This window comes from Otolemur garnettii, unplaced genomic scaffold (genome assembly GCF_000181295.1).
Source record: "Otolemur garnettii isolate 467f Iridium unplaced genomic scaffold, OtoGar3 scaffold00039, whole genome shotgun sequence".
In the NCBI taxonomy this organism is placed as follows: Eukaryota; Metazoa; Chordata; class Mammalia; order Primates; family Galagidae; genus Otolemur; species Otolemur garnettii.
In genome coordinates this window covers 304898-319025 of record NW_003852434.1, presented here as the reverse complement: position 1 = coordinate 319025, position 14128 = coordinate 304898, and the positions used below count along the sequence as shown (strand labels likewise).

The window sequence follows — 14128 nt, the reverse complement described above, 5'->3', positions numbered from 1 at the left end:
TTGACAATAATTTACTACAATGGAACTGAACTTTTAGCAATTTTTAGAAGCTCATGTATATTATACATAGTGAGATAATCATCCCTGAGAGATTAGACTTTGTTCTACTTTAATTTTTGTTTTTTGGGTAGCTTAAAATCTCCGAAATGGAACCAATATTCCATGGAGTGATGGATGAAAGGGTGGGAAAAAAAATGTCTGATCTCCACAAACAAGAAACGTGCAATTTGAAAAGTGTTGACTATGGAAGTGTGCCAATTAATTCATCAGAGGATTTAGGTTGTTTCTGTGATGAATTTCATAAAAGACTGGAGAGATGGAATCCATTGGATGGATATCTGTGAGGCATAGGAAGACCAGACAGCCTCTGAGATTGTCTAAGTTGAGTACCACTTCTGTAATATCAGAGGCAATAGACAGGAGATTGACTTTCTCTCATCTCTTATAGAAAACAGGAGAGAGAAATGCTCATGATGTGAATGGCGTGGAGAAAAGGTGACTATGCCCAACCAAGTCAGCCTTTTTAGGACTCAGCAAGAACTTGCAAAATTTGTATGAGCAGATTTGTACTCATGGAATAATTATGTTCCCTAAAATTTTTGACAAGGAAGTTGCAACTAGTTTTAGTGGGAGTTCCATGCAATTTAATCTAATTATCTAAGACTTAATAGTATTTTATTACTATTCCAGCTTTAGTGAAAAACAGACTAGGTTAATACAAGTATATTCAAAAATTTAACCCTATTAACCCTAGAAATGGTAAAATATGGAGGAAAGAGCACTGGTCTAGAAGTCGAGATCAGAATTTTATACCTTCATTCTGTGTGGTGAAAAATTAATTTAGGCTTGGGCTTCCTTATACTGAATGGGGATGTGAAGCTAAATGGACTATAACAATTTTTCTGCACTATCTTTAATTCGGTTGATATGAATATTACATATGATTTATGCATGGTCTTGTGGATACATTAATGAATAAGAATTAAAGATACTGTGCTTAGAAGCTTGATCCATACTAGTCTCAAATATAGAAACAAGTATTTATACAACTATTTATGTTATCCCACCTTTATTCTTGCTTTAATGACTTGCTATTTCTTATTGGAATATATCCTTTAGTAGTTATACTGTTGTCACCTTCAAAAAAAAAAAAGATTAACTCAAAGTTTATTAAATAGCAAAAGATTTTCAAAAAGAAAATAAACAATAGATCCTGATTTCATCTAATAGAGAACCTCCAGAACTGGCTGATGACACCCGGAGGAAGGCAGGTCTACTCAATTTCTCAGCTCTTCATTTTTTCCCTGAGTTTCACATTTGTGAGATTTATCTACACTCCCAAGCAATGCATCAAGGCAGAGCAACACCCAGAGCAAAACAATTATCTGTTTCTCTTTTTACCAAATAGGAAATATGAAACCTTACCCCAAACTTGAAGCCTCGCACCAGACTTCTTATTCCTTTGACCTCTGGGAGAACCAGCATTTATTGGAACAAATTAGGAAGATTTGTTCTGTTTTTTAAAGGAGCAGGAAAGAGGTATAATGAATAGTGGGCAGGTAGTCAATAATTTCAACCTGTAATAATTCTTTTCTTGCAGAAATGTTATCAGTTGTTTCTAGAGTTTCCAATTTGGTTCTTTTTTGTAATGCCCATTTCTTTCTTTGCTGAGACTTACAATTTTATAAAGACTTTGAAAATATTTATAATTGCTGCTTAAAATCCTTTCTGCTCATTCCAGGATACGCATCATCACATAGTTAGTGTCTGTGAACTGCTTTTCCGTTTCTTTGCATGTCTACAAATTTGAATACTTGCCAGATATTACAGATAAAATATTTTTGAGAGTCTGTAGTTGGAGTCTGTACTGTCTTCCTTTAGAGCTAATTTATAAGTACATTGGGTTGATTTCTTGAGGCTTTTTAAATGTTTAGAATGCATATGTCTCTCAGCACTACCAGGCCTCTTTGTCGGTGGTGAAACTCTCCTATATCTCCATAAGCATAAAGGCTTTTTTGCAGCCTTTGATTTTACAGTCTTTCCAACTTCGTCCTAAAATTACCATAGTGGATATTTGTATAATTATTGCTGCTTCGCTTTTTCTCCTTTGGCACCTGGAAGATCATCTCTTTCCCTATCTCTTTCCCTTTTGCACTGAAATATGTTTAACATTAACTGTGAATATAACCTGTCTAGTATTTCTTTGCATTCGGAACATGAGCAGAAGTATAGTTCCCTCAGTCCAGTGTGTTTCAGAGCCTCCCCCCACCACTGGCTTTTTAGCAGCATGTGTGATTAAGTGCTACAAAGGAAGACTTATCACAGAAAGGAGGGGCCTGTGTGTTTTTGAAGGGTAGGATAGCAGATACGAAAGTTTCCCCAAAGAAATAAATCCTAGGGGAGATCTGACAGTAGGTAAGGGATAGAACAACTTATGCAAAGGTCCTGAGGCAGGATGAACATGGCACATTTCAGGCCCTCAATGAAGGCCCCTGTGTTTCGAGTGTTATGAGTGCGATTTGGTGAGGCAGGAGGTGGCTAGATCACGAAAGACCTTGTCAGCTCTGTTATTTGGACTCTGTCTTATCTTTCTGTGTATCACAGGTAGTGGTAAAATTTGTCGCATGTAAACTCTTATCTAAATGTAAAGTATTTAAGGTCTCATGATCATTTTATTTCTATAGAGGCAAATGCTATTTTCAGCCTTTCCAGAAATATGACTAAATATCCAATTAGAGGGCAATTTGGGATACAAATTTTTCCTAAAATAACATTTCTAGACAAACAATATATTTTGAAAGGAAATGTGGAAAACAGTCTATAGCTTATTCATCATCAATACCCTTTGTGTGAGTCGTTTCTTAAACAGAAAGTTTTGTTTAAGTTCTGGGAATGTCAGTTCATTAATAAAGATTTATATCATTCTGCCTGTCTTAGAATTATTCCAGCTAAGGTTAAACTCACCATAAATAACCTGGACCTTTTTAAAATGAGACTTAAAGAACAGTAAGTTACCCAGGTTGAGAATTTATAAAACTATTGTTTTCTGCAAATCTACTTACTGAAGCTTTGAAAGGCAGTCATTTGCATATGCTTATTGCTTATGCTGGGCAAACAGAAGTTACTCTGGCTTTTCTGTTCTTGGAAATGTGGTTCAGAAATCAGTCACGTTATACAGTGTAGAACATTGAGATGCTTTTTTGGCCATAGATGGGAAAGATGTCACTGCAATGAATAAGGAGGGGCTTATCTGACAGGGAAGAAAATCAACACTGTGCATCTGACATCAGCTTGTAGTTAGTTATTTTCACCGTTATTGGGGAGTTTTCACTTGATTTGAAGAGTACATACGGGTGGGAAGAAAAACTTCTCACTGTCAAAATGATGCTTCTAATTGTAACTGAATGAGAAAAAAAGTATGAAAATATTTTTATTTTTGCTCTCTGGTAGGGAAACGTGTTTTAATCATTCTGTGGCTCATGTCAAGTTAAATGTTTTCTCATTAAACTTGTATGTTCATTTGAAAATAGAATTACAGAAGCATTTTTTGAACTAGCTTGGTAGAAAATTCCTTTCACACAAAGCATCCCAGTGACAATAATGCGAAGCCAATTCACCAAAGTTCTTCAGGTTAAATGTTGAAACCAGTTCAAAGTCTCGACTTCGCTAATCTTTCAAGAATACATTTCATGTGATATTTATGAGTTTTGCTATTAATTTTACAAAGAACTGATCTTGTGGAATTTATGGACAGAGAAATGTTTGTAAGTCTCAATTCAGCTTTAGCTAAACATCACTAAATTTTAAATTTTAAAAATTTGTTCAGCATTCATAAGTAATAAAGCACATGTAAGTATTACTGAGCAATTGTACTGTAGATTCATGGAGTTGACATGGATGGGTAAAATGTGTGTAAATACGCTCAGTGGAGATTACCTTGTCTTTGATCTTTTGTTTATAGTAGTTACAGTGATTAATGAAATACTGTATCCAGCTTCAATATCATGCTTTTTTTTTTTTTTTTGCCAAGTTAAGTGACTGTCTTCTGTGATATAAAGCACATTTTTTCAATTCCCTGAAACTGTAATTCAGAGAGTTGGCAGAGACAGAGGGAGTTATATATCTGAAAGTGCGTGAATTGTATTATCTCGAGTGAACCCTGCTAATGCAGGAACATGAGATCACCTGCGTCTTGTTCCACTCTCACTGGCCTTTTTATGGGTTGTCTGTACTGAGGACACCAGGGCCTCACATTATAGAGATTTTTCTTGTCAACCACCAGCATATATTTTAGGTGAGTTTACCCAAGGACGTTTGGGTATTTGGGGTCCAATAATACCTGTTCTTAAACACATTAATGGTCAAAATATCAAACAATTGTAAACCAGAGGCACCAATAAATCCAGAGGACAGTGGCCATAAACAAAACAGGCTGTGCTGGCCCTGGAGGCCGGGTACTGGCCCTGCTACACCTCGGTAAGAATGGTCTGATGCCTACAACTTGTAGCAGGTCTGTTTTTAGTGTGGAGTGATATGTTTCAAGAGAAATTGATTTGTTTTTTCTATGTGAATTAGTATTAGTTATTACTCTTTGGTATCAACTATTAAGTTAATAACTGTAGATAATCTCTTGAAGTCAGTGACAGAATCCTCCTAATCTCTGAAACTTCATCCACTCTTGCTTTTCACATTTTCAGAAATAGTGAAAAATAACCATCATTCTCTTTTGTAATAAAGAATAGGTCCAAATTATTGAGGTATAAAACAAATGGCTAATTTTACCTTCTGAATGTGTATCTGTATATGGCTTATCTTAACTGTTTGAAAATGACAGAGATCCTTAAATTTATAAGTGGTAAATAATAATTGTCAATAATTCCTTGAAATACAGTGTTAGAACTTTACATTAGCATGGCTCTTGAGAGTTTGATCAGTCCTCACGGATGTTTAGATCCCAAATTGGACAGTTTTAAAGAATCAGGAAACTAAAAGGAATTATAAAAATGCTTATTTAATTATTTTGTTGTGAAGCATGCTGGGGAACTTAGAACCACGGGTGGCAGCTCTATAATACATAACAACTTACCATGTGGAAAAATTTCTGTGTAAATGAGAGTTGTATGCATAGATTATTACAAGGAATTGTGCTTTATTTATTCACTTGTTATTGTATTTATGTATCAGTATCAGCTGTACAATTATTTGCTACAATCTAATATGGGCCAAACACCAGGCTAGTTCACAACTTAATCCTGATCTAACTTTGAAAATTCTGTTTTTACTAAAATACTTGTGTGAGATACTACTGTGATTTACTATACATGTACTACGTCTTCTAATTTTTATACTCTATTGCATTCTTATTAGAAAAAATAAACAGATGGCATTAACATCAAATAGGAACCTTTAAGAATGTTTATGTAGTTGACTACAGTTAAATAGTATAATTAAAGGATTAAATAGTATAATTACAATGATTCAGTCATATCAGGTAAATATATATTTTGAAGTGAAAACAGTTATTCTCTGTCTAACTGTAAGTGTGTTGTTTTTGTTCGCTTGCTGTCTTGTTTTTGGCATTGGTTTGTGGTTGAAGCTAGCATACCTTCATCTCTCAGGGGTGTCCCTTCTCAGATGTATGACCACTGATAGGTTACTTTACCTCTCTGACTCAAATACCTCCATCGAGAAATGTGGATTATGGTGGTACCAACCTAAAAGTGTTGTTGTGAGCATCAGATGGTTTACGGTGTTAAAGACCATATAAGAGTATTAAGGTATAATAAGTACAATGTAAGTATTGGCCTCACATATATGCACATCGTGTGTTAGTCAGGAAAGAATCTTGTGTTGTAAACGTGCTTGAGTTAGTACATGTCCGGTCCACTTCTTAACTCTGAGAAAAGTTAGTTCTGTGGCTCAGTTTCCTAATAGAATATGAAGATGTCCCTTTTCTCTGTCTTCAGGGTTTGAATGAATTAACATACATGAAGTGGTTAGCATATTACTTGGCCAATAGTCAGCCTTCAACAAACCATAGCCATGATCCTTTAGTATTTCAGTATAGAGTCGGGGTAGTGATGACTCTTTTCACTATTCCTGTGAAGGCAAGTAAACAAAAGTAAACAAGAAAACACAAAAGTGTGTTTTCTTTATTGTCTGGTAATTTGGAAATTAAATTATGCTGTTTACGAATAATTAGATTTAAATAAAATTAATAAAGATGTATTTTCTTTTTCTTCTGATGTATTTTCTCATTTTTATCTTTACCTGATCTCAGTGGCAAATACCAGTGTATTTTTTTCTTTCTTTATTCAGGTTAGTCAATAATCTTGTCTTATAATATAGAAAATGATATGTATGTGTGTATTTATATCTCATATATGTATATAAATATGGTGTTGAAATTCAGCACAAATCCTAAGCTATTTTTAATAAATATTCTGAATTATTACCATTATTGTATAGTCTCTTGGCTTTAACAAATAGATACAAATTTACACAAATATTGAAAAAAGCACAATTGTCATGGTGTTCTTTTCTCACATGATTTTTAAGTCTACCTGATTTTTACTTTTGGAAAACTGTCTATCTTAATGTCATTTTTATTTTTACATGTGTCTTCAATATAAGTCTTATTAAATGATGTTTAAAATGCATTATTTTCAAATAACAGCTTATTGTAAACTAAATCAAAATAAATACAAGTGTTTGATTTTGCATTCATTCTTATCCTAAAAATTTAACCATTATATGAGAATTATGTGTATGGAAGAAAAAGTTTCCTTTCTCTTCTACACAATTTACAGTCATCTTGGACTGGGAGCTTGTAAATTTGACTGGCAAGAGGCAGATTAGCAAGAGAAAAACAAGAGAATTTTTATAAATGTGTATATCCTGGAGACACATACTCAATGATGAGTAACTCATAGCGATGGTTAAAACGTGGGCTTATCCATTTGCTCAACAAATAAATGTTTAGAAAGTGACAAAACAAAGGAAGAATGAAATGGAGGACCAAAGAAAAGAGACCTGAGATCATTTGGTGAATCAACGTGCACCAGGGGTGGCAGGCCAGGCGGTTCTCCATGGTGCACCCAGAAACTGCAAGTGGGTGGCTATATAGGCAAGCAAAAACATAGAAACATGAACTTGAGGGCCAGTGTGCATCACCAGGTCACCAGCTATGGCAGGGCAATCTTAACTCTTCCTGCCTGCTTGACCAGGACTGTGGCCAGGACCTTCAATTTCCACATACAGATTGAGTTTTGAGGTTGGCACATTGTAGGAAGATAATGTCTGGAGGAAGAGTGGAAGATGAGGGCTAGTTAGTGAGGTTTGTTATGTAGATTCCTTGGGTAATATTTCCCAGCTAATATGAGTCTAGAATTGTCTCTCCTAATTAACTTGTGTCCTTCCTGCTAGAGAGGGGAGGAGGGACGTCTTTGTAAATTGTCATCTGCTTTTAGGCAAATGGAGGGCAGGGAGTTTTCTTGTAGTGGCTTCTCCTCAGTTGCTTTCAGCTGAAAATGATCCTTTTGCCAAAGTAGCCAATTTTGCAATGGCATATTCTATGTCACTTCAGGGTAGATGTGTGTAGATACATACATAAGAGTTATGTCCTTTTCATTTTTGTCACTTTAAAAAAAATACTATGTATACTGCCTTTCTTAATCACCATTACCAAATTTATTTTCTCTTAATTTTCTGCTTCTTAATCATTTCTTTCCAGTTAATTTTTAACCATACATGTATTTTCAAAAGCCTAGATATGGACTTTTTCTTTCACACCTTAAAGAGTTAAATATGTTATCATGCATAAATGAAATGCTAGTTGGGGAAAGATTATAATCTGCAACAGTTCATTGCCACTGTACCTCACCACTGACTATGCAGTTGGCTCAATTCGTAATTTCTACAGAAGGCCTGAGAATTTTCAAAGATAAATATGAAGAAGGGATGAGGGTCACAAGAAATTTTTTTCTGTCATGCTGGTAACATCGATTGACAGCTTTGGAAATGCATGATGCATTGTAATTTTTGTTGTTTTGGTTTTTTTTCCCTCCTCATTAGGAACCTTTCCCTGAAATTAACAAAAGACGTGGACCAGGAAGCCAGGTGCTCTCATGTCAGCCGCATGCCCAGCAGTCCATCCGCAGATTGGCCCCTGCAAGGTGTGGAGGAAAACGGCGGCGTAGATTCTCTGCCGTTCCGACTGATGTTACAGGACTGCACAGCAGTCAAGACGCTGTTATTAAAGATGAAGAGAGTCCTGCAAGAGGTAACCGTTTACTTGAGATTACTGTCCTTCAGTGCTGGTCGACAGTGAAGTCTGCAGACCCGTTAGATCCTGCTCTGTCAGTTATTAACTGTACAGCACTGGGCAGTGTCCTCATGGAGCTTAGCTTTAATTATATGGAGAGTGAAGGGTTTGGAATTCTAGGGTATAAGGTACGCTTCAGCTCTAAAATTCTAAGATTTTATGCATGAAGTAAAAATGATTAAATTGATTCTTAGCTTTTCCTTATTTGTCAGGCAAGAGAGAATGTGCATCAGCTTTTAAGTTAAGTTTATATTCATCTACAAAGCTACGGAGAGACCTGTTTAATGTACTTCATATAGTGCCATAAAAGTCGTTGATTTAGTCACTTTTGTTCCAGTAATAACCAATCCAGTAAAATTCCAACTGGAGGTTTGAATGATTTTCCCTGATGAAGACAATGCCTTCCCACAGCCTGTGCTTAGTTATTCAAATAACAAGCTGGTAAGGAAGCCACACAATGAACCCCTTTTACCTTTATGCCCAGAAATCAGCCATTGTTTAGGAAGGATTCAAATACGCCATGGTTTGATTTTTATAATTGCAACTCTTATTTTCTTTTTCTATAAATTAGCATGTGTGCATGCTAATAATAGTTCATAGGTATGGTAATTTAAGTTCAGAAATATTAAATGATTTTTCTCTAGTAGTCCGAATTCCGGAAAACAGGCTAAGATTTGTGGCTCCAGGTTCAGTGACTTTTTATTGTATCTTTCAAGAGATTTAGTTGATACAAGATACTAATAAGTAGTGTAAGAAAAAATATGTTATTTAGAAAAAATAGTATAATGGCTATGTTATGATGATGATTATTAAGATTTTTTTTAACATTTTGATAATAATAATACTTCTAGAAGCTACCACTAGAGGCCAAAATTCAATCAGGAAGAAAGAATGAAATTGAAGAGAAAGGATTGCCATAGATTATGGGCGGGCATCCATTTATGTGTTCTCATTATCGTTATAAGTGTTAGTTTTAGTTTAAGAGATCTTCTCTGTATCCCAGACCATTTTTCTCGCTGGGGCAGTCTTTGTGTCTAGATTCTATAAGTGGTGTGCTAGAGTGGTATCCTATAACACACCTGATCACTATTAGAATTCAAGAGTTATGAGAGGTATCAATTAAACAAAGATATAAAAATAAGTTATCTAAATTTATAAATAAACAGATACATTTTTAATGTGTAATCAGTACCCAAAAAATATTTCCTATTTATTTTACTGTAGAGGGTGTCAAAAACATACACATAAGAAAGGGAAAAACTGCATTAAATTTGTAATACTCAATATATACCGATAATGAAAGAAAAATACAACTTCCATTGAGCACCTCTTGAAATAGCAGAAGTTACCACTTCTTGGCCTTTTGGCTAAGATCAAGCGAAATAGCAGAAATCAAATGTGAATTGTTTATTTTAAATTTAATATAATTCTTTCCTTTCTTAAAATGTGTATACAACGTTTGGGACTCCCTGTATTATCTATATTGTACAATTACTTACATGTTTTGGATTTGTGTTCTAGAAGTACATTATAATAGCTACTCTGCATATTTCCAAATTGTAGATTCACTTATGTCATTTTGATAACTCAGAATCAGCCACATGGGAGTATTTATTCCACAGAAATTGGCAACCTCAGCAAATTAGGCTTTTTATTTTTGGCAAGCCTGTTGATAAGTATTTACCAGCACACCACAACATGTATGACCATATAATTTTTATACTGACAAAATAAATATTCTTCTGCAAATGGATAGATAAATAAGAATCTTCCTGACCTTTGGCTTACCATGTGATCAGAGCCTCTTTGAACAAGGCAAACTTAATTATATTCTTATATTAAAACATATTAATCTCGAAGTTAATAACATTCAACTATTTAGCTTTTTCCCTTTTCCTTTGATCTGGATATTAATAACAGATCAATTCAAGTAGAAGGGAATTAGGAAGATGTGATGGGAGGTGTCAGGGGGCCTTCTTTGGGTAATTAATTTTATAACTTTAAAATATTCAGTAATCTTCACTACAGAGTTAATATTCAGAATGCATTGAGATTGTTTTCATACTTCCATCTGTTTTTCTTCATTAATAAGTATTTGAAGAAACTGAAAAGATATTTATAACTGACATAGAGTGAGTGAGGAATAATTGTATATATGTTTGTATGGCTCATTTGTAGAGCAGGGCGTCTTTACTGTCAATAAAGAATAGCAAATAGCAGGCACAGTGGCTCATGCCAGTATTTCTAGCACTCTGGGAAGCACCGGTGGGAGGATGGCTTGAAGTCTGGACTTTGAGACCAGGCTGAGTAAGAGCAAAACCTCAGGTCTATTAAAAACAGAAAAAAATTATCCAGGTATGGTGGCTCATGTCTGTACTCTCAGCCACTTGGCAGGCTTAGGCAGGAGGGTGGCTTGAGCTCAGTAGTTAGAGGTTGCTGTGCTGTATAACCAGCCTCTGCACTCTAGCCTTGATGACTGAGGGAGACTTGCAAAATAAAAAAATTTTAAAAAAGAAGAAGAAAAAAATCCCATTAGCTGATTCCAAATTTTCATCCTTTTAGTTATTTTGTCATTCACTGGCATTACATTACTTAGTATTCTACCTAGTTTGGATTTGATAAAAAAATTTTCATCAAGTAATTCATTCTGGTAATCAGTACTTCATTTTGTGCTGTTCCCATGGCAACATAAATAATATTGAAGTTTTCCGGCTTTGGGAATTATATTTGTCCTGCTAGTTTATTATGTGGACTTTTAATAAGGTATAAGTTTGAAAGTGAATAGAACTGTGAGAGTGAATTTTAACTCAATCACCAAGTCTGAAGGGGGTAACAGCTGGGGCACGTTCTGGAGATTCTGCCTCAGCAAGTCCGCCCCTAGGCTTGAGTACGGAAATGTTACAGGCTTATTAGTGTTTCTTCCATGTATCCTGGATTAAGATATCGTGTTATAGATTGTTTTAAACGTCCTTGAAACCTTCCTCTACTTAGGAGATCCTTGCTCCTCAATTCTTTCAGACCTGCCTCTATCTTTTCTTCCACTAACTCTTCCTACCTTAGTGATGGCCCACTTTACTGCAGTAACTTCATGATCATTTTTCCTATGTCTCGTCTTCCCACCTATCAAACCGATTTCTTCCCTGCTATCAGACTAAAATGAATATGTGATCAGGTCACGTTGCTGTAATCCTTGACTGTTTCCTCATTGCCCTTAGCCGTTCATCTACAGGATTTTATAGCAGCACACACTTCCTCCATCACTTGACCATTCATCCCTCCTCATGATGAATTTTCTCTTTCCCAGTGATAGACAAAGAAGGAGAATGCTATCTTGACTTTGTCCTTTGTTGTCTCCGCTTGACTTGGGATATACTTGCTGCTTAACGAGTACGTATAATAAATAAGTGAAAGGAAAATATATTTCATTCAGTTTCCAGCCTGCCATTAAAATAATTATTAATGGAATAAACGTGATAAACCTGGAGGCCTGATGAAACGAAGATCAAAATTAGTATGTAGCAAGTTTTACCCTCCTTAAAAGAATATGGTATTCTTCCTCAGAATGTGAAATAAGGCACCTTGCAAAGAATACTAGATTTAATTCAATCAAAAGTATTTCATATGCTAAAAACTAGAGTGATAGAAACAATTTCCTGAAGCTTTTTGAATCTTTCTATGGAGTACACTATGGTATTCGTTAAATAAATTTTCAAAATTGCTAAATCTTCAAGATTAGAAAGCCTTTGGGGCTTAGAGACCCGCATGTGTACTCATTTGCTTTAAATATACACATTTCTGTTTTCACAAAACATTATTGCAATTCCAGAGGAAAAGAATATATAGAAATCATTCAACCACAATTCAGTAAATCTAATTGTTCTTTAAATATAAAACTCTTGATATAAACCATTATTACTTCTTATTAGTTTCACTAAGCTTACCACTTTCTTAATGATATGCTATTGACATCATAGATTTTAAATGGAGGTGAGCCAGGTGTGAATAATTCAAATGCAATATCGTATTCAAAAATTAGTTTGCCCCCCCTTTTAAATACCAGTCGTTATTCAAATGTACATCCATATTCCCAAATACCTAGAAAACATCAACTCATTTCTTTAAAAAAAAATGACTGAGATTGCAATCTTAGAAATTCAATTGTCACTGTATTCTCTAGCACAGTAGTTCTCAACCTGTGGGTGGCCACCCCTCTGTTCCATTTGTAACAGCGGGGCAATTAGGAAGGTTGAGAACCACTGCTGTAGCATGAGGGATAAAGAGCTAACTACAGCATGAGAGGAAAACTAGATAAACTTGTTTTTCTTATTAATTTTATTCACATAATTTCATTATTCTATAAAAGAAAAGTGTTCCACATCTTCAGAGGTAGATTCTATTTTAATTATTTGGGGGGTGTTGGTTTTTAGTTGTTTTTTTCTTTGTACTTTGCCCTATCTCTCTTTATCCTTTCTTACAAAATTTGTTTGTACTGTTTGGAAACCGACCAAGAAGATGACTAGGAAAAGATCTCAAATGCAGAGGAGAAGTATAATTTCTAGTCAAGTGACAGCTGATAAGAATGTTCATCCAGGATTCTTGGCAATCCCCCTCAACTGCTCCATGCATTTTAAATTTACATTTAACAAATAAATGCTTGGAAGGTATCTAGAAAATTTTCTGATCATAAGTTTTTATTTTTTAAACTTTGATAAATGCTAAATAAACAAATCAACAAAAACATGTTAACATAGTGAAATGAATCTCTTCTACCAAAAACCCAGGTAAGTGTAAATCAAGGAACCATTTTTTGAGAATCAATATAATTTTACAGGTGTATGTAGCTGATACAAATATTTGGACTGTGGAACATTTGGAAAAGACCTGCCATTTGTTACAGAACTCTTACCCATTTTTTTTAAAACCTTAATTTCATTTTTACTAAAAAGAATAATATTGGAAATTTTTTAGGGATAGTTTTCAATGTGAAATTCTTTTTATTTTTTGTTTCTGTTTTTATAATAACTGTAATTGACAACTATATGACAAAATTTAGAGTATTTTGAACTTCACCATTCACCTTTGTTTGGTGGGAATTTTTAAAGTCCCCCCCCCCAGCACATTTCACTGAATGAGCTATAATAAGGATTTTATAAATGACATTTTCCTATGAGTACAGCACAAGAGCAAAAGCAGATTCTATAGAATAGGAACTCTAGCAGCGGATATTTATAGGAGAAAAGCGCCATGGTGAGAGTCATAAAGTAAGAAACACACAAAAAGGAGCAATTATCCATGGAAATGAAAATAGGAATTTAGTAATTAGAATTGTCTTTATATTAGTTTTTTAAAAATAACAATATTGCAAGTTCTTGCTACTTCTTTATGTTTACTGTATACTCCCTGAAAAAACCCCTGTTTTAGACAATGATATGTCTCAGATTCACTGAGGACAAACAGGTTTCTTAAAAGGATTATTTGGTCTATGTAAGGCTTAGTTTTTGTTTTTGTTTTTGTTTTTGTTTTTATTTGTTGGGGAATTTATTGAGGGTACAAAGAACCAGGTTACATTGATTGCATTTGTTAGGTAAACTCCCTCTTATAATTGTGTCCCGCCCCCAAAAGTTCTGTCACACACCATGACCCCCCACTCCCCTACCTCCTTTCCTTTCTTTGCTCTCCTCTTCCCCCACTGTCATTAATTCTCCTCATGACTTTCCTTGAGAATTGAGTATGTAGGATTCTTGCTTCTCCACTCTTGTGATGCTTTACTAAGAATAATGTGTTCCAAGTCCATCCAGGTTAATA

The 14128-nt window shown here is 34.7% G+C and overlaps 1 protein-coding gene across 1 annotated transcript in view; it reads left to right on the top strand.

The window, feature by feature from the left end:
• The window catches only part of CCSER1 (coiled-coil serine rich protein 1), a 639717-nt gene that overhangs the window by 419181 nt on the left and 206408 nt on the right, over positions 1–14128 (top strand). Inside the window, exon 6 of the mRNA XM_023513363.1 lies at positions 8074–8281. Coding sequence (XP_023369131.1) covers positions 8074–8281 — 208 coding nt within the window. The remainder of the gene's footprint in view (positions 1–8073; positions 8282–14128) is intronic.